General features: G+C 44.8%; 1 protein-coding gene across 3 annotated transcripts in view; it reads left to right on the forward strand.

Annotated features, from left to right (window-relative positions):
- Window positions 1–25,097, forward strand: part of P2RX5 (purinergic receptor P2X 5) — a 428,476-nt gene that overhangs the window by 391,363 nt on the left and 12,016 nt on the right. For all 3 annotated transcript variants that reach the window (XM_069226337.1, XM_069226338.1, XM_069226339.1), the window contains 4 exons: window positions 7,349–7,485; window positions 18,837–18,930; window positions 20,976–21,041; window positions 23,606–23,688. In XM_069226337.1, coding sequence (XP_069082438.1) covers window positions 7,349–7,485; window positions 18,837–18,930; window positions 20,976–21,041; window positions 23,606–23,688 — 380 coding nt within the window. The remainder of the gene's footprint in view (window positions 1–7,348; window positions 7,486–18,836; window positions 18,931–20,975; window positions 21,042–23,605; window positions 23,689–25,097) is intronic.

The raw sequence follows: 25,097 nt of genomic DNA on the forward strand, positions 1-25,097 counted from the left end.
GACATACACAAGTCAAGTTATGAATTTTTAAAGATTAAACTAAAAAATAGCGCTTAGAAACAAAAATGCTTCGGTGAGGTGTTAACACGGCGTCGTGACGGAGTCATTCCCAGCAAGCCAACACCAGCGGCGCCAGACACGGAGTCGCGTAGACTCCCAAGTACAGTACCTTTGGTGAAGAGTGAAAACAAGTCGATGCGCGAATTTGGGGATCGCGGCGTCAGTGCGAAACGTTGAATCCGTACACTTCGAGCGGCGTCGGTCACGACGTGGTGAGGCGCCTTCCACAGAGTCGCAGACGTCAACAGGGCTGCAGCGGCGTCAGGCCTGCAAAGATTGTCGCGTTCCAGCGAAGGTCACGGCGTCGGGTGCAGGCAGCGTCACCGGATTCAGCAGCGGCGTCGGTCCGAAGTCGTCCGAAGTCGATTTCCTTGGATTTCCACCAGCTTTCCTTTCAAGGGCCCAGGGACTGGATAGGGCATCACTTGTCAAAGCAGGAGTCTCTCCAGAGACTCCTGGTACTGGCAAAGAGAAGTCTTTGCTGTCCCTGAGACTTCAAACAACAGGAGGCATCTCTAAATCAAGCCCTTGGAGATTTTTTCACAGGGTATAAGGCACACAAAGTCCAGTCTTTGCCCTCTTACTCAGCAACTGCAGGATAGCTCCACAAAGCACAGTCACAGGCAGGGCAGCACTTCTCCTCAGGTCTTCATCTCTTCTCCAGGCAGAGGTTCCTCTTGTTTCCAGAAGTGTTCTAAAGTCTGTGGTTTTGGGTGCCCTTCTTATACCCAGTTTCTCCTTCGAAGTAGGCCTACTTCAAAGTAAAGTCTCTTTGGAATGTGAAATCCTGCCTTGCCCAGGCCAGGCCCCAGACACTCACCAGGGGGTTGGAGACTGCACTGTGTGAGGGCAGGCACAGCCCTTTCAGGTGCGAGTGACCAACCCTCCCCACCCTCTTAGCACAGTTGGCTCTTCAGGATATGCAGGCTACACCCCAGCTCCCTTTGTGTCACTGTCTAGTGTGAGGTGCAACCAGCCCAACTGTCAAACTGCCCAGACAGGGAATCCACAAACAGGCAGAGTCACAGAAATGGTATACACAAGAAAATGCTCACTTTCTAAAAGTAGCATTTTCAAACACACAATCTTAAAATCAACTTTACTAAAATATGTATTTTTAAATTGTGAGCTCAGAGACCCCAAACTCCACATGTCCATCCGCTCCCAAAGGGAATCAACACTTTAATCAGATTTAAAGGTAGCCCCCATGTTAACCTATGACAGGCCTTGCAACTGTGAAAAACGAATTTAGCATTATTTCACTGTCAGGACTTATAAAACACATTACTATATATCCTACCTTAACCATCCACTGTACCCTGCCCTACCTTAGGGGTGTCTGACATGTAGGAAAAGGGAAGGTTTAGGCCTGGCAAGTGGGTACACTTGCCAAGTCGAACTTACAGTTAAAACTGCACACACAGACACTGCAATGACAGGTCTGAGACATGATTACAGAACTACTTATGTGGGTGGCACAACCAGTGCTGCAGGCCCACTAGTAGCATTTGATTTACAGGCCCTGGCACCTCTAGTGCACTTTACTAGGGACTTACTAGTAAATCAAATATGCCAATCATGGATAAACCAATCACATACACATTTTGTAAAGGAGCACTTGCTCTTTAGCACTGGTTAGCAGTGGTAAAGTGCCCAGAGTAACTAAAACAGCAAAATCAGAGTCCAGCACACATCAACAACCTGGGGAACAGAGGCAAAAAGTTAAGGGAGACCACGCCAAGGATGAAAAGTCTAACACGTGTCCCCAACAGCTGAAACTGTGGAGCAACTACCTAACCTCATGGGAGTTCTCATCACTAAGGCGGAAGAACCTGGACAGACCATCAGCATGGCCGTGCTCTGTACCAAGACGGTGTTCCACTGTAAAGTCCATCCCCTGTAGGGAAATGGACCACCTCAACAGTTTTGGATTCTCACCCCTCATCTGCATTAACCATCTGAGGGGCCTGTGGTCGGTCTGAACTCGGAAGTGAGTCCCAACCAAGTAGGGTCTTAGCTTCTTCAGTGCCCAGACCACAGCAAACGCTTCGCGTTCTATGGCACTCCACCTATGTTCCATGGGTAGTAACCTCCTGCTAATGAAGGCTAAGGGTTGATCTAGGCCCTCTTCATTAAGCTGTGAGAGTACTGCTCCAATACCATGCTCTGAGGCGTCTGTTTGCACAACAAACTCCTTGGGGTAGTCAGGTGCCTTCAGCACAGGTGCTTTGCACATGGTAGCCTTCAGGGCATCAAAAGTGTTCTGCCAAGCCCCTGTCCAGATCACTTTCCTGGGTTGCTTCTTAGAAGTCAACTCAGTTAAGGGGGTAACATTGGTACCATATCCCTTAGCAAACCTCCTGTAATATCCTGTGAGACCTAAAAAGGCTCTCACTTCAGTCTGGGTCTTGGGAGGCTCCCAAGCCAGAATTGTATCAATCTTAGGCTGTAGGGGTGCCACCTGGCCACTCCCCACCTGGTGTCCTAAGTACACCACAGAACCCTGCCCTATTTGGCACTTGCTCGCCTTAATAGTGAGGCCTGCCTTCTGAAGGGCCTCCAACACTCTCCAGAGGTGTTGCAGGTGTTCCTCCCATGTGGAACTAAACACAGCAATGTCATCCAGGTAGGCGGCACTGAACTCATCCAGCCCAGCCAACACCTGGTTGACCAACCTCTGAAAGGTGGCAGGGGCATTCTGGATCCCAAATGGCATCACTTTGAATTGAAAGTGTCCATCTGGTGTAGAGAATGCTGACCTCTCCTTGGCCCCCTCAGTTAAGGCAATCTGCCAGTACCCAGATGTTAAATCAAACGTACTGAGGTACTTGGCAGCTCCCAACCGGTGAATGAGCTCATCAGCTCGGGGGATGGGGTGGGCGTCAGTCTTGCTGACCGCATTGAGTCCCCGGTAGTCCACACAGAACCTGAGTTCTGGAGTGGCACCAGGGGCAGGAGCCTTTGGGACCAATACCACGGGGCTGGCCCAAGGACTGCTGGAGTGCTAAATAACCCCTAGGGGAAGCATTTTGGATACCTCATCCTTAATGCATGCCCTGACCCTGTCAGTTACCCTGTAAACCTTCTATTTAATGGGTGTACTGTATCCAGTTTCCACATCATGTGTGCACAAGTGTGTGACTCCTGGGATCAGGGAAAACAGGGAGGAAAACTGTCCCAACACGTGGGGACAGTCACCTTGCTGCTCCTCAGTCAGGGAGGGGGAGAGGATCACTCCCTCTACTGACCTATCTTTTTCTCCTGCAGACAGGAGGTCAGGAAGAGGCTCACTCTCCTCTTCTACCCCATCATCTGTCGCAAGGAGCATGGACAGTTCAGTCCGCTCAAAGTGAGATTTGAGGTGGTTGACATGGAGGACCCTTAAAGTGTTCCTTGGAGACCGCAAGTCCACCAGGTAGGTGACTTCTCTCTTGCGCTCCACCACCTCCAATGGCCCAGTCCACTTATCCTGGAGCACCCTAGGCTCCACTGGCGCAATCACCCACACTTTCTAACCAGGTTGAAACTCGAACAGAGTGGCATTCTGGTCATATCACCGTTTCATATCCTCCTGTCTTGCTTCCAGGTTCTCCTGAGCGAGACTCCTGAAGCAGGCAGTCTGGTTTCTCAAAGCCAGCATGTAACTGAATACATCCTGGGGGGGTTTACTAGGAGCTTTTTCCAAAGCTTCCTTAACCAGACTCAAGGGTCCCCTCACAGGGTGGCCATAAATCAGCTCAAAAGGGCTAAACCCAAGTCCCTGTTGGGACACCTCCCTGTAGGCGAACAGAAGGCATGGCAAGAGGACGTCCCACTTCCGCCTCAAGGGCTCTGACAGGCCCATGATCATGCCTTTTAAGGTGCGGTTGAATCTCTCAACCAGACCATTACTTTGGGGGTGGTAAAGGGTGGTGAACTTGTAGGTTACCCCACACTCCTTCCCCAGAGACTTCATATACGTGGATATGAAGTTGGTACCCCTATCACATACCACTTCCTTGGGGAACCCCATGCGGGTAAAAACCCCCATCAATGCACGACCCACCACAGGGGAAATGATTGATCTCAAAGGAATGGCTTCTGGGTACCAGGTGGCGTGGTCCACCAAGACCAGGATAAACCTGTCGCCCATGGCTCTCTTGGGATCCAGAGGCCCCACAATGTCAATGCCTACCCTCTCAAAGGGAGTACTGACAACAGGCAAAGGCTGGAGGGGAGCTTTACATTTCCTCCCACTCTTGCCACTTGCCTGACAAGTCTGACAAGACCTGCAATGTGCATCTGAGTGCCTGCGCATTAAGGGCCAGTAAAAGTGGGTGACAAGCCTCTCAAATGTCTTGTCTTGCCCCAAATGTGCAGCTAAAGGCACATCATGAGCCAACCCCAGTAGGAAGGCCCTGAAGCACTTAGGTACCACCAGCACACGGGCTGACCCAGGCTCAGGAACCTTAGGCTTGCTATACAGGAGGTCTTCCTCCCAATAAATCAGGTGTGATCCTGGCTCCTTGCCAGCCGCCTGGTCTGCAGCCTGCTGCCGCAAAAATTCCAAAGTAGGGCATGTCTTCTGTGCTGCACAGAATGCTTCCCTGGTGGGCCCCCCTTCCTGCTGCCACTGTGACAATTCAGGGACCTCCCCCAGTTCAGCCACTTGTTCCCCTGTAGGCTCCGGGGCGTCACCCTCAGGCTTCGCCGCCTCCTGGACCGTGGGAACGTCTGGGCCGCCCAGTGGAAATCCCAGAATCACTGCAGCGGTCTGACGACCGCGGTGCGGTGTTCTGGCGGGGGGCCTCCGCCGCCCGGCAAGGTAAGAATCAGGGCCTATATGTCCTACCTTAACCATACACTGCACCCTGCCCTTGGGGCTACCTAGGGCCTACCTTAGGGGTGTCTGACATGTAGGAAAAGGGGAGGTTTAGGCCTGACAAGTGGGCACACTTGCCAAGTCGAACTTACAGTTAAAACTGCACACACAGACACTGCAATGGCAGGTCTGAGACATGATTACAGAACTACTTATGTGGGTGGCACAACCAGTGCTGCAGGCCCACTAGTAGCATTTGGCATGTGATTTACAGGCCCTGGCACCTCTAGTGCACTTTACTAGGGACTTACTAGTAAATCAAATATACCAATCATGGATAAACCAATCACATACACATTTTTTAAAGGAGCACTTGCACTTTAGAACTGGTTAGCAGTGGTAAAGTGCCCAGAGTAACAAAAACAGCAAAATCGAGAGTCCAGCACACATCAACAACCTGGGGAATAGAGGCAAAAAGTTAAGGGAGACCACGCCAAGGATGAAAAGTCTAACAAGAACCTGATTATTAATTGACAACCTGGGTTCACGGCAGGTGTTTAGAATCGGATGCAGTGCTAATTTACACTTGTGATTTCCGGAACAGATATGATTACACATTGAGTCCGACTGCTGTGTAAATGGACTGCTAATACAGAATGTGCATTGAGGAAACCACCTAGTTACAACAAGACCGAATAAAGGAGTACTGTTATGGTAATCGTGGTTGCTGCACTTGAAGAACTTTTGAGAACTCTCATAAACGGGAATATTTTTCATAGTCATTTATTTTAGAAACCCTAAAGCGTTCTAATAGTGTTATCAGGTTGTAGCTGATGCACTCAAGTATTTGTAGAATTTAACAAATAATAGCATAATTGGTAAAGTAAAAACAAAACAGGACTGAGCGAGCGTCTCACCCATTAGACTGGGCAATATGAGACCTCTGCCCCCTAGCACCCATTCTGACCGGAAGCCACTCTCTCCAAGAAGAGCACCATTTTGAACATACTCATAATAAAAGACTAGTGAAGGTTTTATGGGCCCAGGTTGAGCTGAGGCACTCCTGTAGTTTTATGAGTTTTATGACAGAGTAAAAGAGACCACTTGGGTATACATTCTAGAGGTATGATTTCAGGGAAATGAATAAATAACGCTTGGGGTTAGAGGATATCTGGGGCCGTATTTATACTCCGTTTGCGCCGAATTTGCGTCGTTTTTTTCGACGCAAATTCGACGCTAAACTAACGCCAACTAACGCCATATTTATACTATGGCGTTAGAGGCGAATAGCGCCAAAGTTCCCGGAATGTGCGTCATTTTTTAGCGTGAACCCCTTCCTTGCGTTAATGATATGCAAGGGAGGCGTTCCCGTCTAAAAAATGACTCCCAGGCCTTTACGTGGTATTTATACTCCCGGGCAAAAGAGACGCCCGGGAGTGGGCGTGGCTAAAAACGGCGCATTTGCGCCGCTTTTTAACGCCTGGGTCAGGCATGGCGTTAAGGGACAAGTGGGCTCAAAATGAGCCCAGAGTGCCCTCCCCTGCCCCCAGGGACCCCCCCTGCCACCCTTGCCCACCCCAGGAGGACACCCAAGGCTGGAGGGACCCACCCCAGGGACATTCAGGTAAGTATTTTTTTATTTTTTTTTAATAATTTTTTTTGGCATAGGGGGGCCTGATTTGTGCCCCCCTACATGCCACTATGCCCAATGACCATGCCCAGGGGACAGAAGTCCCCTGGGCATGGCCATTGGGCAAGGGGGCATGACTCCTATCTTTACAATGATAGGAGTCATGTTGATGGGGGATGGGCGTCGAAAATAAATGGCGCAAGTCGGGTTACGACGATTTTTTCGACGTAACCTGACTTGCCCCATTTTAAGACGCCCATGCGCCATTTTCCCCCTACGCCGGCGCTGCCTGGTGTACGTGGTTTTTCTCGCGCACACCAGGCAGCGCCGGTCTGCTTGCGCCGGCTAACGCCATTCAATAAATACGGCGCCCGCATGGCGCTTCAGAATGGCGTTAGCCGGCGCAAAACTTTTTGACGCTAAACTGCGTTAGCGCAGTTTAGCGTCAAAAAGTATAAATATGGGCCCTGGTGTCCAAACTTTAGCTGCTAATTCTGCCTGTTTATCTTGCAGTGTTCTCATGTTTTGTGAACTAAGCTGTTTGTGGTTGCTGTTGCAAATTAGGCTTTCTAGGGGAAGGTGGATTTAACGAGGATGTGAATGGTAAGGGTTGTGCTGAATGAGAGTTTTTGTTACTCAGTTCTGAACAATACTTTAAAAATAGACAGCTTTTCAGTACTTATAGAGCCAACAGTACAAGCAATAAACTACCGACATTTTGGTCATAACTGCAACCTATCTGCACATCCGAAATGTTGGCAGGTCCTCTCTCCCTAAATGAAGCAAATGAAGGCAAATGTGTCATGGAGAAAGGTCTGACATGATGCACCCTCAGCCATTTCTTTTTTCCTTTAAAGGGTGGTGTCATCGGAATTCAGATCGAATGGAACTGTGACCTGGACCGCTCAGCTTCAGAATGTAACCCTCGATATTCTTTCAGCCGCCTGGACAATAAATTCTCAGAAAGATCCATCTCCGCGGGATACAACTTCAGGTATGCAATAGTGGGTATGCATTTGAGGTTCATAGTAGAAGACGGGAAAAGAGAGGAAATATGTTTTGTTTTATTTTACTGGGGAGTTTGGTGACCTCAATGTTTCCGAGAAATCCTTCTTGGGAACGTTTGTAGTAATAGATTTGATAAAAAAGATGATGTTGATTTTGGCATTGTAAAGTCAAGGAACAATTCATCCCCATGATCGTTCAACAAACCATTTAAACAATAATTTAATCACATTTCCTATATTTTTATGGATTGTTACTGCAATCAGGAATTCTGAATTATTTCTTGCCACTTAATATCCTCATTTTTTGGTGATTTCGACTCTTTCTTTGTAAATCAATTACCATTACAAAGTTGAAATGCTTATTTAACTGCACATCACATTTATTCCAGAAATGTACACAGTTAACCTGACCAGAAGAGCAAAAGAATACTGAAAACAACATAGAAAACATTTTCACAGTTAAGGGGTAATGAACCTAGGGCCTGGGTAAAAGTATTTTTTGAAAAAATATATATTAACTCAAAGATCAACAACCTTTAAGACTGAAATATGTAAAAAATAGGGGGAAATAAATAACTATTTCATATGGTTAGGTCAAAGGCTCTTGCTTTCTAAGAATATTTATTATAATGGAGGGCCATTACAATGTAAAAGAGCCTTAAGATTACAAATATACTGGTGTCATTGTGTGTCTTTTCAGTGGGCCCAGATTAAATAGATAATCCAGATGGGCAATGGACGAGGTTGGCTTGCAGATGAAAGTTTGGACTGGTGTAAAAAGTATCTAGGCTCAGCAAAGAATTTATGGAGCTTAGTTCACATAAGAGCCCCATGTAGGTTCCAGAACTTTGAATCAGCTCCTTAAGAACTCTTAGAGATGTATTTGTTTATTTACTGTTTACTTAAATAGGTTTTTATAGTGTGCACACGTGGCCCAAAGGAGTTAGAGAGCTGTACAAAAAAATATAACATTACTAGAGAGGCAGACGTAACAAGCTCAATATCAGGACCATAAATGCCATAAATGGTACATCAAATAATAGCACTTGTAATCAAACAAAGGGATCCTATCAGCTGAGGGATCAATAAGTAATGAGCATCAATAAGACAAGAGAGATGAACTGAGGTGGTGGTCTGGCTGGGGAAAAACTAAAGTTAAGATCAATATGTAAGAAGAGAGAACTGAGCTAACCCGAGGACTAAAAGCAGGAAACAAAAAAGGGTAAGGATTGAGCAAGGAATTGCAAAAGGGAAGCCACAAACAGAATAATCAGTTAGTAGGGGCAAGAGAAACGTTTTTATTGAAAAGTTATCATGTCCAGCTCTTTTTTGGAGGTTGCCAAAGTGCCCGTGGTGAGTAGCCTACGGTTTTGATCCTTTTGGATCTCTCTGCAGCTTTCAACACGGTTTCACATGGCCTGTTAACAAAGAGACCACATGGGTCTGGAGTGCATTTAAAAGCACTGCAATGGCTCTGTTCTTTCCTGAACAAAATATCTCATTCCGTTCAGATGGCCTCTTTTAGGTCCACCTCTCAAACTTCCCAATGTGGCTTCTCTCAGGGCTCTTCACTTAGCCCTATGCTACTAAATATCTATGTCTTTTCCTTGGCGGGTATCGTCAAAGCTTGGGGCTTTGAGATTTGTACATATGCAGACAATACCCAGCTTATTATCTCTATAGGGGAGAGACTTAGAGAGACCCAGGATAATCTCATTGGGTGTCTATCGGAAGTAAATACTTGGATGCAATTGCATAAAACTCAATGCGGTGAAGACGGAGATCTTATCGCAATATTTGGGATGATTTGTGGTGGCCATCGTCCCTGGGAACTGTACCAGAAACAAGGAAAGTAGCTAAGAACCTTGGATTCCTAATAGATGATACCCTCTCCATGCAGGATCTGGTGGATGCCATTTGTGGCACATGCTTTGGACTGCTCAGACAATTGTGAACGCTCTTCCGCTGGATACCAATAGAATTGCAAAGAACAGAAGTTCAGGCATTGATTATGAGCAGGCTGGGCTAACGGCAATGCTTTATATCTAGGAATGGTGGACTTTTTTTTTTACTTGATTACAGTCCATTCAAAATTCATCAGCTAGACTCAATTGTAATAGCACCCGAAACAGTGCAGCCACCCTATGTTTGAATTCTTTTCACTGGCTACCAGTACTTAAGAGAGCTAGATTTGAGTTACTGTACCATGATCGTAGGCCACTATATGATTCTGGGCTCGCTATTTTGCATGGCAGAGTGACTTTTTACAAGCCTGCATGTGCACTGTGCTCGGCCAACTTAGCTTGGCTAGCACTAAACGTATCTGAAAAATTGGAATGGGTGGCTGCTCTTTCTCTCATCTAGCTGCCACTCATTGGAATCTGCTGTCTTTGGATATCTGGCCTTTGATCTTTTCAGGTTCCGGAAGAAATTGAAGACTTGGCTGTTTTTTAACAGGTTGTGTTACAGGATGCAATGTTGCAATGGATCTAGTGCTGTGATATTCCTCTGGGACGAGTGTTGTGCTCTATATATATGATAAATAAATAAATAGGCCTGAGAGGAGAGAGATCCAAATTCTGAATGAACCACAAGAAAAGGATTGATCTAGCATGCCTTCCGTTTTGAGAGCCATAGGTTCTAAGAAAAGTGATTCCAGAGTACGTAGTGATCTAAGCCATTCAGCCACTCCTTTCAGAAGCTTAAAGTGAAGTAAAGCTACAGGAATGAAGAGGCATGTCTGAGGTCCCCCTGAGGACAGAGCAGGATATGTGGTCAACAGATAAGTGGCTTCTCTAAACCAGTTGTAGAGTCTTGCAGAGTTGAAATATTTATTTTAGTTATTGCAAATGCTGAACTACCCGTTTCAACTTCTACTAAAAAGGATATACGCACTATGGTTATAATGGGACTAGAAACCTGCACTCAAGTGCTACAGTAGAACAACAGATCTTGGATCTGAAGAAACTGTTGCCCCAAGACTCGTTCTCATATTTTTGGAACTCTGCTTGCACTATGGGGCCTGGTGGGAATGTAATCACAAGTCACTTAGAGAGACGCAATTTAAACTTCTTGAACTCTTCTGAAAAATGACAAAATTTACATGGTCCCTATTTTATCACCAATTCACTTTGCTGTGTATCCTGTGTGTTTTGGCACATTACTTGGAAGTAACTGCTCCTGGTTTCACAGAGAACCTTTGGAGTCTCCCAACAAGTTAAGATGACAAATAATTTTGTCCACTGCCAGGATGATGAACTGAGCCCCACAGCTACCATGCTCTTACTACAAGTCTTCCAGGCACTAGACTGCCACAATACGGTAGTTCCACAGCTTTAACATTGAGCATAGTGTATTTTTATTACAGGCTAAAACGGTAAGGCTTTCTTGATATCAAACGTTAGTCCATCACAGTCCTGGGCAAACAAGAATGCTCTTTGGCCTATATTTATACTTTTTTAGCGCCACATTTTCCAAATTTTTTGATGCAAAATCGGCGCAAACTTACAAAATACAATCGTTATTTGTAAGTTTGTGCTGTTTTTGCGTCAAAAAGCGACGCAAATGCGGCACTAAAATAGTATAAATATGGGCCTTTGTTTTTACAGGTGGCTTATCAGAAAGACAATCATAGTGGTGAGCTTCATTTTGGCATTATATATAAAAAGGAAAGGCTTGGTGTCTTTTTAAACACCTAAAATTACTAACTTTAAAAGTAGTCACCTGTGCTGCCTTCCTACTTTTTTCAGCAGGGCAGTGGTGATACCCACAAGGATTGCCTGGTGACCTTGCAAATCTTTTTATTCCTTTCCTGCCAGCCAAAGATGGGTACTTTGGGATCCATCAGATAAGATGCTTTATCCTCCTTGCTCATTTATCTGAGTACTGGGGAATGTCAAAAGGGCTCTTTTTTTGTTGGGTGGCCTTTGTGTCTTAATAAATCTGTGGCGGAGGGCTGAAACACAAAAAAGGTTGCACCCACCCTATCCCAAAGGAAAAAGATTAAATCCAGTCTGAGCAGTACTAGCTTCTGTGTCATCTTCAAACAGGAATGCAGCATCAATCCACCAGGCATCCATCACAGGCATCGTAATTCACAAAAAGTACTTAAGTGACCTTTCTTGGTAAAATATTAAGAAACAACCAGCATAGGGTTCTACTCTTATTTTGAGGCTTTATCTATATTCAACCTGTATTAAGTAAAAAGCTAAGATACACATTTGAAAATGTCAACCTTGGTACACTTTTAGCAAAGTCTGAAGATTTCATTTCATTTTAATACTATGCCAAGGGCCCACAATTTAAATTGAGGCAGCTACTTTCACCTGTGGCATTTTCTAAATACTGAAAACACATGGGTGAATGGTAGAAAGGCATATATCCAAACTACCAGCCATGGTTAACAACAGGGTACAAATAGGCATAAAAACATGGGGTACAGACACAGAATGGCTTAACGTTCTTCTCTGCTCCTGTGGAAATTCTTCATCAAGATGGAAAAAACCTAATGAGGCTGGGTATGTTTGAATATGGAGAACCTACCTGGTTGTAGGTTAGAATTTCAGGAATAGAAATATTGTCCTATAAACATATTGTGGGGGGGAAGATATTAACAAGTTAAATATCATGAAGGTAAGTATATTATCTATTGGCGATTGCCAGTAGGTAGTTATAGTTAGGACCCAAATTCCATAGGAACAGTGTTTTATGTCTTGCCAGTACCTTTGGTGCAGTTTGATGAATCTTCACACATTTTTCAAATTTAGTATGCCACTCACTTCAGCTGCTGCCTTGAAAGTTTTGGGGTGATTTATAAAGCAGGGGCCTAAAATAGGGAGATGGGGTCCCAAAACATGTTTTCCCCATGCAATTTCCAAAGGGATTTGAGACACAATTACATGCGGAAACGCTGGATGGAATTATACCAAATTGGGCAGAAAGCTAGCTGTGGTCCAGAAAGAGTTCTTTTTGTGATTTAGTGTAATCCATTCAGTAGTTTTTGAGTAATTAAAAACAAACAACATTGTATTTCTAGAGACTTGGACCCTCCACGGATCTGACAGATCTCATACTGAGATCTGATTGCCTCCCAACACTTCAAACAGGAAGTGGTGGCAGCCATTTTGGGACCAAAAAAAGTTTTTAAAAAGAGACGGGCAGGGTAGGAATACCCTGACCCACTAGGCCTGGTGGTGGGGTCCCCCAGGGACACTGCCAAGAACTGCCACCTCCCTGGGGCGTGACCAACAAATTGAAAAGGGGCCTTGTGGACCCCCCTCCTTTGCACAATAGGACCCCAGGGACCACCACCTCCCCAGGACCACAATCATCAAGAAAATGGTGGCGGGGTCACACAGGTTAGGAGGGCCATTAATGTCCCAGGGGACTGCCACCGCCCAGGCCGGCTCTCTATATCCCGAGGTGCCCACCCTCGGCAAATAGTAGTTTGCTGTCACTTGGTGGAAGCTATTACAGCTCCCTCCAAGCAAGAGCAAACAGTAAATCTTCTCCCACTGGGCGAGAGCAGGAAAACTGCTACCGCTTGCTGGGAGTCGACTTATCATCTGTTGGAAAACAGATAAAACAATTGCTTCCACATGCAGGGAGCAGCACTTCTTGCTGCTCTCTGCGTGTGGGAGTAATGGGACTGCAGGGGAATTGAGGCTCTCCATCATTGTCCACAAGGTGCACACTGGTTGCCCTCGGCGGGGGCAGGACAACCAGGAATAAGTGGCTGGAGCCTGGGGAGATGAGGTCTCTGGGGCCAAAAGCAGCCCAGGGAGGGGGCCGTGTGGCTCCCCTCCCCTTTGTTTTTGTTTTATTGGCCAGGCCCTGGGGGGTGGAGTCCCTGGGCTGAGGGGCCACACAGTCCCCTACCTTTTCATGAATTGGTTGCACCCCAGAGATGGGGTCCCTAGGCCCAAAATTGCACCAGGGAGGGGGCCATGCAGCTCCCCTTCCCTTCCCATAATAGCCCAGGCACCGGGGCATGGGAACCCTGGGGTCAACATCAGCCTGTGGTTGGGCCACATGGCCCCCCTCCTCTTTGGATTCACCAGGCCTCAGGGGATGGGGTTCATACTAACACTAAAGAGAGGTAGGAAAAACCCTCAAAACTCCATTAAGTCATAATCATTACACAATCACACAACTCAGTGGAGAAGGATCCTGTTACACACCTAGCGATTCCTATGGTCCTAGACCCAGGTCTTCTACTATGTCTCCATGATGACATATCCTTTTTATGGATGGAAAAGCCTCACCCACCTAATAGTGGCATGCTTCAACATTGGCCATTTCCTGCCGAGTTGAGATGATACTACCGCAGCGCCCTCAACTCAGAGGAGAACTTGCTCCTTTTGGGACAGGGAGATCAGAAAAAGTCTATCCTGGTGAGTAGAAAACCAGTACTTGATAAAATTATTAAATCTCCCTGCATGCCTATCCTAAGTTTATTACTTTATTCAGGATGGCACGTGGTAAGATTCAAAATTGCAACAATGGTGTATTCATGATCTTAAATGGATCTATACACCTTATCTAGTGCCGGAGCGATCAAAGGAACCATAACTGATTTAATGAACCATTCGCATTTTCACTGTACTGGCCTTGTGTACTTACACGTTTATGACTTAGGCCCTCATTATGAACACGGCGGTGTTTACCGCCGTGTTCAGGCTGGCGGTCATTTAACTGACCGCCAGCCCCCCTGGGACGCCGCCGGCTGCATAAAGATCATTCTGCTGAGCCACTGCCGGCGGCTCCATGTGGAGCCGCCGTAATTGCCTCTGTGCGGCAGGTGCAGCTGCACCCATCGCGCAGATCACTGCCTGTAAATCGAGCAGTGACCTGCGCAATGGGGCACTGCACAGGGGCCCCTGCACTGCCCATGCCAGGTGCATGGGCAGTGAAGGGGCACCCAGGGGGGCTCCAGAGCACTCCTTCCGCCAGCCTTTCCCTGGCGGGGGAACCCGCTAGGGAAAGGCTGGTGGCTGTAGGGATCATTATCCGAGGGGCAGCAGCGCTTCCCTGTTGGATGATGATTCCTTCCACCGTCAGGCTTCCTGTCGGAGGCAGCCTGGCGGTGGAGGAGGGCTGCCTATGGCGGCTCTCCATGTGTACATTGTATGGCAGTTCAGCCTGTCATGACGGTGGCGGTCTTTTTACCCGCTGTCGGCATGGCGGGCTGAACCACCGGGGATCATAATGACCTCTTAATCTTTGAGACAAGTATATGCTACTGACAGGATCAACCCGGGGGATTGGGTCCCTGGTGCCAAATTCAGCCAGGAAGTAGAGGCCATGTGGGCCCCCTCCTGTTTCATGAATTCACCAATCCCCGAGAAATGGGGTCCCCAGAGACAACATCAGCCCAGGGAGGGGGGCCACGTGGCCCTCTCCCTTTCACAAATTAGCAAGGTCCCAGGATATGGGCACCCCAGGGCCAAAATCAGCATAGGGAGGGTGTCTGCATGCCTCTCCCTCCCCTTTAAGTAGTGCGGGGTTGGGCACCTATGGAGAGCTTGGCCAGGCACTGCCAAATGCCATGCGTGGTGCGGTGTTCGGTGCTGTGACCTGCGAGTGTTGGATTAACAGAAGGGAATTTAATGTTACTTAACATTTAAAAAAATCGTCCCTCTTACCTTTGTTTTTTTTGTGAATATAAATAAGTATAGATTTATTATTCTCAACTCCACATCCATGTATGTTGAAGATATATCTTCAAGTGAATATATATATATATGTGGAATTAAGTATCATAAGCCTATAATTTATATACATGTACATTTCTAATATTTTGGTTGCCGATATTTGGGTCACAATATTCCTGTAGGATGATATTTCATCCACAATAATATGTTATACTATATCAACTTGGACACATCAAACTCTGTACAGCCAGTTCTATTAAGACTTTGCCAAATTATAAAAAATTTGTGGCTGTCCACTTTCACTTTTTGGGTAACAATCGCCTCCTGATGAAGGTCCCTGATTGTTTTTTACCTGAATCACTGATCTGCGCTAACACTGCTCCAGCTAATAATCCGACTTTTTGAACTATGAACATTTGTCCACATAGAAGGCAACTTTCAGTATCACAAATTACATCTGGCAGTTATGGAACCAACTGACTATCACGGTTGCTTCTTGGTGAGCAGTTAATTAAGTGGGTCAACAGTTGTCCCAGAACCCTTTTACAGAATGTCTATATATAAACTACAGGAGGGACCTCCCCTTAATCTGGGTTCTGGGAGGTTCCCAATTATTGATGGCCTAGATCTAGGCCTAAAGAGTATGTTTCTTCTCACTACCTACTAGCTGGCTCAATTACAGAACAAACTCTAGCCCTGTGTAAAGAGAGGTCCAGCTGAGGCACTAAAACGGGGTCAGAAAACTGTGATGTTGGTGGGCGAGGTATCTGCCAAAAAATGGCAAACGGCAGGTGCCCCCCATCTGTCATCCTCTCAAGTAAATTCCTGGGATCTTGTTTCATGCTTATTTTAATGCAGGAGTAGTTGCTAGTCCCCTCAAATAGTCATCCGATCTCCACAAAGGGAACCCTTTCTTTATGTGTGGCTCAATTTTAAAGCCACTAGTTAAGGTTCAGCACAGAGATAGCTGCTGAGATTTGGATTCCTATATCATCACTTCCCATCTCACTCTGTTCCTAGATAGGTGTCTATCGTTGCACAACAGGCCACTGTAACTGAGGTCTCTGAATGTAATACACCAATACCACTACAGATAAGACTGTCACAGCACTACACAATTCTCTGGCAACCGCTGACCCATTGAGCTACATGCTCTACCCCCTATGAATCAAGTCCAAAAGGTAGAATTAATCAGTGGATGTGCAGGCGCAGGGTTCTCCAACGACCACCTACCAAGGGCCCTGACTTGTATGAACCACCTTTTCAGGCTTTTTGTCACTAAGAGAAAGTCAGAGAACTGTGGCAACACATGACAACAGTCTCTTTGTCATTCTGAATTCAGGAGAGTGAAAAAATATACTCCCTCCAAGCAACAAGAAAGGAGGAGGCTTTCCCATCAGTGCCACAACAAGCAATGTTATAACAGCTTAGATATAATAAGGTTTCAGTCTGATATGTTTGATCGTATACGTTTGCCTAGAGTTACTTGTGTGAATGAGGGAGTGTACCTTACTAATCTTCTTCACCACTGTTATTCAGGGCATTGGGCTTGCTGTACTCAATTAGGGTGGCTTTCTGACCCTACCAGTATATGACCAGCTCTTGACTGGGTTCCAGTTTTCTGAAACTGACACACTAGGAGATTTCGAACAGAAGCCTAACACATAGCCCCTCATTACGACTTCGGTGGACAGAAAAGGCCAAGCCCCACGGTCATGTTACTGCCAGTGAGGTCCCCTTCCCAATGCCCCTATTAAGAGTTTCCCCCTGAGTCAGTGGGCATAAACAGAGTTTCCACCCACTGGGCCAGCAAGAAACAGCCCACAACATTGACGCTGGCTCATAATAGATCCAGCGGCAATGTTGCGGTGCATAGGGTGATGGGGCTGGCCATGGGGGCCCCTGCACTGCCGAAGGTAAGTGCATGGGACGTGCAGTGGCCCCCACCGGCCCCCCTTGCACCCTGTCTCTGCCAGCCTTTACATGGCAGGGCTATCAACAGGGCAGCTGTGCTTGCAGTGATGCCCTTGCGTATTAGGTCCACCAGGTCCACCAGTCCCTCCCTTGGAGAAGTGGTGGTGCTGGCGGTCCGACCATGGCCCAACTGCCACAGTTGTAATGTGGCTGTCGGACAGCTACATTGGCGGCAGTCCAACCGCCACTGCGGCCTGTAATGAAGGGCATAGTATGTGTGACGGTCATGAGGTAACCTTACCCCTCTTATTTCTCAAGACTGAGGTTCAAATCGATTCATTACAACTCCCTAAGCAAATATCAAGCACAGTAACAGGATATTCCTAGTTGTTACCAAGAGTTAATCTAGGTCTCCAGTCATTTCTTACATGCTCTTGTTACACATCTTAACAGACCTATTTTTATGGCATATTAAAGAGGTGGAGCACATGTAATTAATCCAGCTGTATTCCACTTAGATTTCACAAATGTCATAATTCCTGGGTATCCTTCTTTAACAAACAATTGAATAGAGACCCATGCTTCCACCGAAACAGTCATGCAGCTGGGAGACACAGCATGGTTGTGTGGCCTGTGATCGTCTGTGATCATCAGGATGGACCAGGAACCAAAGGTGGTCTTGTAGATCAGACAACAGGCAATGGCCACTAACAGAATCAGTAGCAGAATAAAGCTTTTGATTATCTCAAAGTGATCAGCAACAAGAACGTATAGCAAGAAAATCCTGTCCTACAGCAATAAGGCACCAACAATCCCTTAGTAGTCCTAAGGTTAGGATTTTTTAGATTTTGGTACCACAGTCCATTCTCCCAGAGCACCCTGAACAACCATGAGTTTTCACAGAGGTCTTTGCCTGCTGCCTTGCGTTAGGTAAAATAAAATATGTTACCAACCCATAAAACATTCGGTGCAGCAGAAGCTGACTGCCCATTGCAGTAAAAGCTGTGAGGTTAGATATTGCCGAAAATGCCTGAATAAGAATTCGTCATTTTCTTATACTTAAAATGCAATACCTTCAAAATACTAATTTGCATGACCCTGGGGGCTTCACTGGTGACCCAGTTACCAAGAGTCTCCACTGGTTTCTGGCGAATGAATGCAACCAAGCAGATCACTCTGCTTTACTCATAATGCTCTTTCGCTGGGACAGCCTACACATCAACTACTTCTTTAGGTTCCCAAAATCAAATGAGCTAGATGGTACTGCTGCTAATTTTCCAGAGAGGTGTCAAAGCTGTGGATCACCCTTCCACTTCACCTTAATTGGGCAGAAGGTACTCAACATTTTTTCAGCACTGAGTTTAGTAATCATATCTATTATTTATGTGCTAAGGAATCTTTAGTGTGTGATATATGAACGTCCACACACATATACAATAAAGGAAGAAACGCAGTTTCAGACTCTGCAAATAACAATGAAGAGCACGTGCCCTAACAAAAAAACAAATCGCAGTTCTATTGACACACAAGATAGGTGTCGAGTTTGTGGCAAAAATGTTCATAGTGAGTGTTTACCCACAGAGAGGACTGTTACCCCTAAGAAGGGAACATGCATTTTAAAGAGCTTGTTGCAGACAAAAGGTTGTGGCATAACTCATCAAGTACTGAGGTAGTGATACTCCAAATTATAGTAGATGGGAACAGCACTAATACAGCACTGATACCACACATCACTAATACCTTAAAACTGAGCACTGTATTCTAACTTTTAGGTTTGCCAAATACTACAGAGATGCTGATGGGACAGATTATCGGACTCTGATTAAAGCATATGGGATACGTTTCGATGTGATGGTCAACGGAAAGGTAAGAGCATGTTTGACATACATATCATATGGGGAAAAGGAAGCAGGAAGAAATCCTTAGGTTGTGTTGACCTGTATATTGAAAAAGAAAGAAAAATAATAATATTCAGAAGAGTGTCACGGAATAGTGCGATTATATTGAAGAATATTTCAGAGGTCATCAGACAGTGGCTCTGTACAATCTTCCTGTGTACATGCTGTTAGAATAAGCCACTTATTTCTTCATGGGTGGTCTAAGCCTCCTGTTAAGCTTCAGGGTCACAAAATCTAAAGACGCCCTGAACCTGCAAAGTGCCCAGTTGATCAGTTACGACTGGACTTGCATTGGACTGCACTGGTGTAGCCCATGAGATTGAGTCCTAGCACACATGAGGTGCTCCCGAGGTCCTTGGCCCTTGGCTGGTGCTGCAAGGTGTACCTGCTACTGCAACATGTGAGCCTAAAGCAAAAGATAAGTGGTTTGGGGCACAGAATCCCAGACTCATACACTGCTGCTGAACTCCCATCAAGAACCAAGGCTTCTGCAGGACCGATGGATTTCACCTGCCCATCACTGTCAAAACCAATGCTGGATTGAAGTTGCAGAGGAGACCGCCAACAAGAAAAAGAGCCAGAAAATTTCCTGAGTGCAAAGAGAAAAGTTTGACCAGGACAAACCCGGGCCCCTGCATCTGACCCCAACTCCATCTCGATCAGCCCAAAACTTTGACTTTGTACCAGACACTAATGTTCAAGGCTCGTAGACTATATAGGTAAGAGTGAAAACCAATGATTTACAAAACGTTTTGGAGTGAATTGCACTAATATATGAAAACCTTGCAAAAATCATAACTGTTTGACCCTTCATCAGATTTTTGTCATTGTGGTGTCTATTTAAAGATAAAAATATATACTATTTATATAAGCTGTGTCATGTTTCTTGCTTTCTGAATGTTTTGGTACTGATAAGTGCTTTAGACGTGTTTCCTTTGAGTTAGTCTGACTGTTCTGTGCCACAGCTACCCAGGAATGAACTAAGGTTTTATTTAAAGAAACCTAACAGGACCTGACACATAATTCTGACATTATTACGTGGTGAGGTCTCACTACCACCCCAACGAGTACTCCACTTCCTCACACAACAGTTTCACAGTTCAACCAAAACACGTGCACGGAGATAGAGAAAAAAAGAAGACTACTGTCTGAAGGCTCTTTAATAGAGGAACTAAACTAAAAGTAAACAGTATCAGTGGAGAAAGGTAGTCCAGATAGACAATCTCAAAATAGCAGACTTTTGAAAAGTAAGCACAGTTAATGTATAATCAATAGATGAGTGAGATGACTCTGAAGAGAGTCAGCCCAGGTGAAAAACCTTAAGAGATGTTGACAAATAAAGACCTTTCGTGGTGAAAGAAGATGTGGGCTCTAGAACATTGCAAAAGTCTAACCATGGCAGAGGTTGGATAAGAAAAACACCAACATGCTCAGGATGACGCTCAAGAAAGAACATGGTAGACAATCATGACAGACAACCCAGAAGATTGGCTTTAAGAGAAGATGATAAATAAACACCCGACATGAGCAAGAGATCAATCAAGAACAGAATACATGGATGTAAGAAAAAAAGTAGTACGACACAGTTCAGACAACTAAACACAAAGGTCATAGCAATTAAGGTGCAAGATTAGCCATGAGACCAATAAAGACAGAATCCAAAATAGGGTCTTACAGAACTTAGATAATTAGCACAGTGTTAAAGCAGAGTTAGGGCTGACATTATCATTATATTAATTGAAATGCAAGACATAAATAAATGTATTCTCTGTGTCATAGTCCTTAAGGGTCCAAAAGGTGTTCATTGCAAAATCAACATGAATTCACAAGAGATGTTGTCTAGATATAATATCTTAAGACCATGAAGCCTGAGTTCTATAATTGTAATAATAGGACTAACTGTCAACATGAGCTCTACTTTTCCTAAAGTTACTGCAACACTATTGTTTTTATAATGATGTATTTTCGTGATCAACTGGTGTATAATGCTTAGGGGTTCTGTTTCTCTTTTAGGCTGGAAAATTTAACATAATTCCGACAATAATCAACATTGGTTCAGGCTTGGCCCTCATGGGTGCAGTGAGTATCTGCATGTGAACGTAATGTACATCAAATGTTATAGACATTTTGTATTTTTTATGAGGGTCTACACCTGTCAGACAATGGTTATTCTTTGGGGATGGGATTAAAACCCATTTTATTGAGCTCACAATCTCTTGTTTTGTAGAAAACTGATGTCACTGTTATCTGAGAGCCTTTAGGGAACTTGTAAACTAGCTGCTTCAGTCTGGTATATAGGGTGCAGAGTTAAATGTTTGTGACAGGAGAGCACTTGCATGTGCAAATACGATATTGTACAAATCACACAATTTGGCATAAATTGTAAAATTATCAGTAAAAGTTTGCCTTTATTAAAATAATTCACTGGCTACTGGTTTCTGCAATAGTAACATTTAAGCTATTATGTCACACCGATTAAATGCTGTAATGAACATGAGTCTTAATAATTTTCTCCTCGTAAAAAGTTTGGACCTGATTTACTAAACCATTTTTCACTAGTAAAACTGGAAATTCACAAAATCACAGCTTATGCAACAACAATAGAGTTGCAATCTACAAATATATATAGACACATAGGGGCTTATTATGACTTCAGCACACGGAAAAGCCGCCCGCCGAAGTCCCGACAGGTAGGATGCCTCGCAGGGCCAATTACGAGTTGTCCAGTAGGTCAGCGGGCAGAAACATAGTCTCTGCCCACTGGCCCAGTGGGAAATGGCCTACAGCATTGTCTGCAGCTCGTCATAGAGCTGGCGGCAATGCTGTAGTGTGTAGGGCGCACCATCAAGCCGTCGCAATTTCACTGTCTGCAGAGCAGTGAACATTATGATGGGACTGGCCAGGGGGGGCCCTGCACTGCCCATGCCGAGTGCATAGGCAGTGCAGAGGCACCCTGGAGCACCCTACACCCTATCTCCGCCAGACTTTTCATGGCGGGGTTACCTCCATGAAACTGCTAGCAGGGAAGAGGGTTGTATTCCCCAGGATGGCGCTGCTTCTAGTGCTGCCCTGGCAGATTAGGACTGCCAGCAACACCAAACCGTCGTGTGGATGAAAACTGGCAGTGCTGGCGGTCCAAACGTGGCGCTACTGCTGTGGTCGTAATATGGCGCTTGGACCGTTTCATTGGCAGTGGTCCGACCACCGCCACAACCCGTCAGGGTGGTAATGAGGCCCATAGTAAGTTAAAAATGCTTTCTGACTTTCTAATTGCCTTATGTGACTGATTGAGATTCAGTGGGAAGGAAGTGAAGAGGGAGCCCTACTTCTCCCACCAAATCATAATGAAATGGATCAGGGTTTCCAAACATAATCACTGTTGTGAGCCACTGATCTCATACCAAGTGAAAGCTGTTAGTACAATACATCTTCTGCCTTAGCAATGTGTGCATTTGGTGTCAAGGCGATGTTATTCACTAAATTTCAACGTTTTTGTATGGACAGGGGCTGCATTAAAATAAATATCGACTTTCTGTGAATGACCCAGTGGGGAGGAGGTCTGCTGCCCTTTGGAGATCTCCATCCCTGTATTCATAGTCAGGTTCAGGGTTTGCCACAAATGCAAATCACAGGCATGACAATCTCATCATAATCCGATGTGAAACTATGGGACTCTTTCCATCTTTGCTTTGCAAGACAGATCTGATTTAACCACCCACATACACATTTTGCAGCCGGGCTATCTGAAAGTGTTATTTCTGTAGTCCTAAACGCCTTCCTTTCACTGATCAGCCCGGGATAAGTGATGATCTACATCAACAAAGCTACAGCGTCCTTCTAGATTTAAAAGCACGAGGCGCTTACTTTCTGTAAGTCATTTCAGTAGACAGTGGACATTTTGGAGCAGTCCCTCACCCAGGCCATTGTGTTTCTAATTGCAGATATTGACACCTAGAAGACAGCTGAGCCACGTTTCTAAAAACGCCAAGGTTTCATAGACAAGTACCCTGCCCCATTTCAGTGTCAGGGAACACCAAGCAACTAATGCTTTTGTAACCTCCCAGAACACCAGGAGTGAGAGCTTTGTTTCCTGACAAAAGATCTTGCATTCCATTCCTCCAACTCATCTCTTTCTAATGGCCCAAAGCACAATCATAGACAGCCAGATCCACAATCATTTTGGTGGCTGTCAGTCCGGCTGTTGAACATCCTACAGCTTCTTCAGAAAGCCCAAAACTGCTTGGTTATTTGGAATTGTCTCTCAGACCTCAAAAACATATACCCTACTGGCAATTATACTTGCAAAATCTGACTTAGAGTGCACAATTTAGTGACATTTATTGAAACATCTCCCCAAAGAAACGACTGTTCAATGTTTACACATGGTCACATCTCACCTCATCATTCATTCTATTGCTGAACAAAGAGAAAAACAATTAGAGGAAATATTCTCCCTGATGCTGAAGAAAGAGAAAAATAATTAGAGGAAATATTCCCCCTTGTGCTATAGAAAGCATGTTTATTAATTGTTTATATGTATCGTAACAAAAGCATAGCAATAAGTCTAAGTTGGAGAGCACACATCGGATTCAAATTGCATTTTCTCTTGTGTTTGATAGAACTGTGTCATCTTTATCTTGTAGGGGGCTTTCTTTTGCGATCTGGTTCTCCTATATTTGATCAAAAGGAGTACTTTTTACCGAGGCAAGAAGTTCGAGGAGGTTAAGTAAGTAAAAGTGTGATGTATGTTCTTGTACCAATGAATCTTCATTTTAGAGGATGTCGATTTATCTCTTTCAGAACGTTATTTCAGTCACAGCTTCAGGTCACAGAATTTCACCATGTCCAGACGTAGGCCCATATTTATACTTTTTTTGCGCCGCATTTGTGTCGTTTTTTTACGCAAAAGCGGCGCAAACTTACAAAATACAAATATATTTTGTAATTTTGCGCCGCTTTTGTGTAAAAAACATGATGCAAATGCGGTGCTAAAAAATTATAAATATGGGCCTTATTTCTTTATGTAATTCCAAAATGGGAATTTTGCGTCTGCTATTTGATTAGGTGAGGTGCTGGGGAACATGATGCAGGATCTTTCACAGGAAGAGAATTTACTCAGAGACCCACAGGAGCCCTTTGTGTGAGACCAACGTGCATATTAGTGTGCCTCTCCTAAAATAAGGTGACTGGTTGCCTCTTCTGGATATTTGTCAGTGTAGAGGACATGCAAAAAGGAGGAAGACTGTAATGCCATACCTCTTTCTGTTTATTAAAGAGACACTAACACCTCGCCTGTCTTGTTGCATCAGAGTAGTTTATGAGTGAGAGGCTCGCCCTGGAGACAAGAAAATATTTTATACCGCATATCATTTAAAAAACGTTTACGCTACAAATTAGGATACATAGATTTATCTCCTATTTTGCACACCTACTGTCCATATCCTTTCTTCCTAGTTTTCAGTCTCCAGCTGGAGAAAAGCTAGTCCTGCTTTCCAAGCGGCCAATGTGCAAGTATTTCAGATAAACAAACACTGACAAAGCCAATAGGTCTGGTGTTGACTACCAGCCTTTTGTCTAAGCTTGTTTTGTCATGATTTTGCAAAATTCTATTTCGGATGTGCTGCCAGACACTTGCCATTATAAAAATTACCATGGGTTAAAAGAAAAAGTATCTTTTGACCTCACAAAGCACTTTACCATACTGAAGCAAACTATTTTGTGCAGATGTTCTCTTTGTGAAACAGCAGAATGCTGTTACGCACAGTGCAGTTAGCCAACGGCTATAGTTGGTTGACCAACTGCCCCATGCTGTATGCTTTAGTGGGTGTAGGAAAAATGTGAATTACAACAGACCTATGAATAAGTAAGTATATTATGTGCATAGTTTTAGTAAAATCAAAGATCTTGGCTAATGCTAGACCAGAAAAATGTATTTATCCCAGCTCTGCACCTCATGGTCTCCTTCAGGCATTGAAACACCATAGAAATTTTATTAGCCCTGCAGGTCTAGTGACAAATAATCTACTCAACCTAATTACAATGTTATTAACCCAGAACCTGTTTTTAAATTATGTGATCCTGGGGAAATATTTTGTTTCACTGAGACACCATTTTCTTTATCATCACATATGAGAG

The sequence above is a fragment of the Pleurodeles waltl genome, chromosome 3_1 (assembly GCF_031143425.1).
Source record: "Pleurodeles waltl isolate 20211129_DDA chromosome 3_1, aPleWal1.hap1.20221129, whole genome shotgun sequence".
NCBI classification, from domain to species: Eukaryota; Metazoa; Chordata; class Amphibia; order Caudata; family Salamandridae; genus Pleurodeles; species Pleurodeles waltl.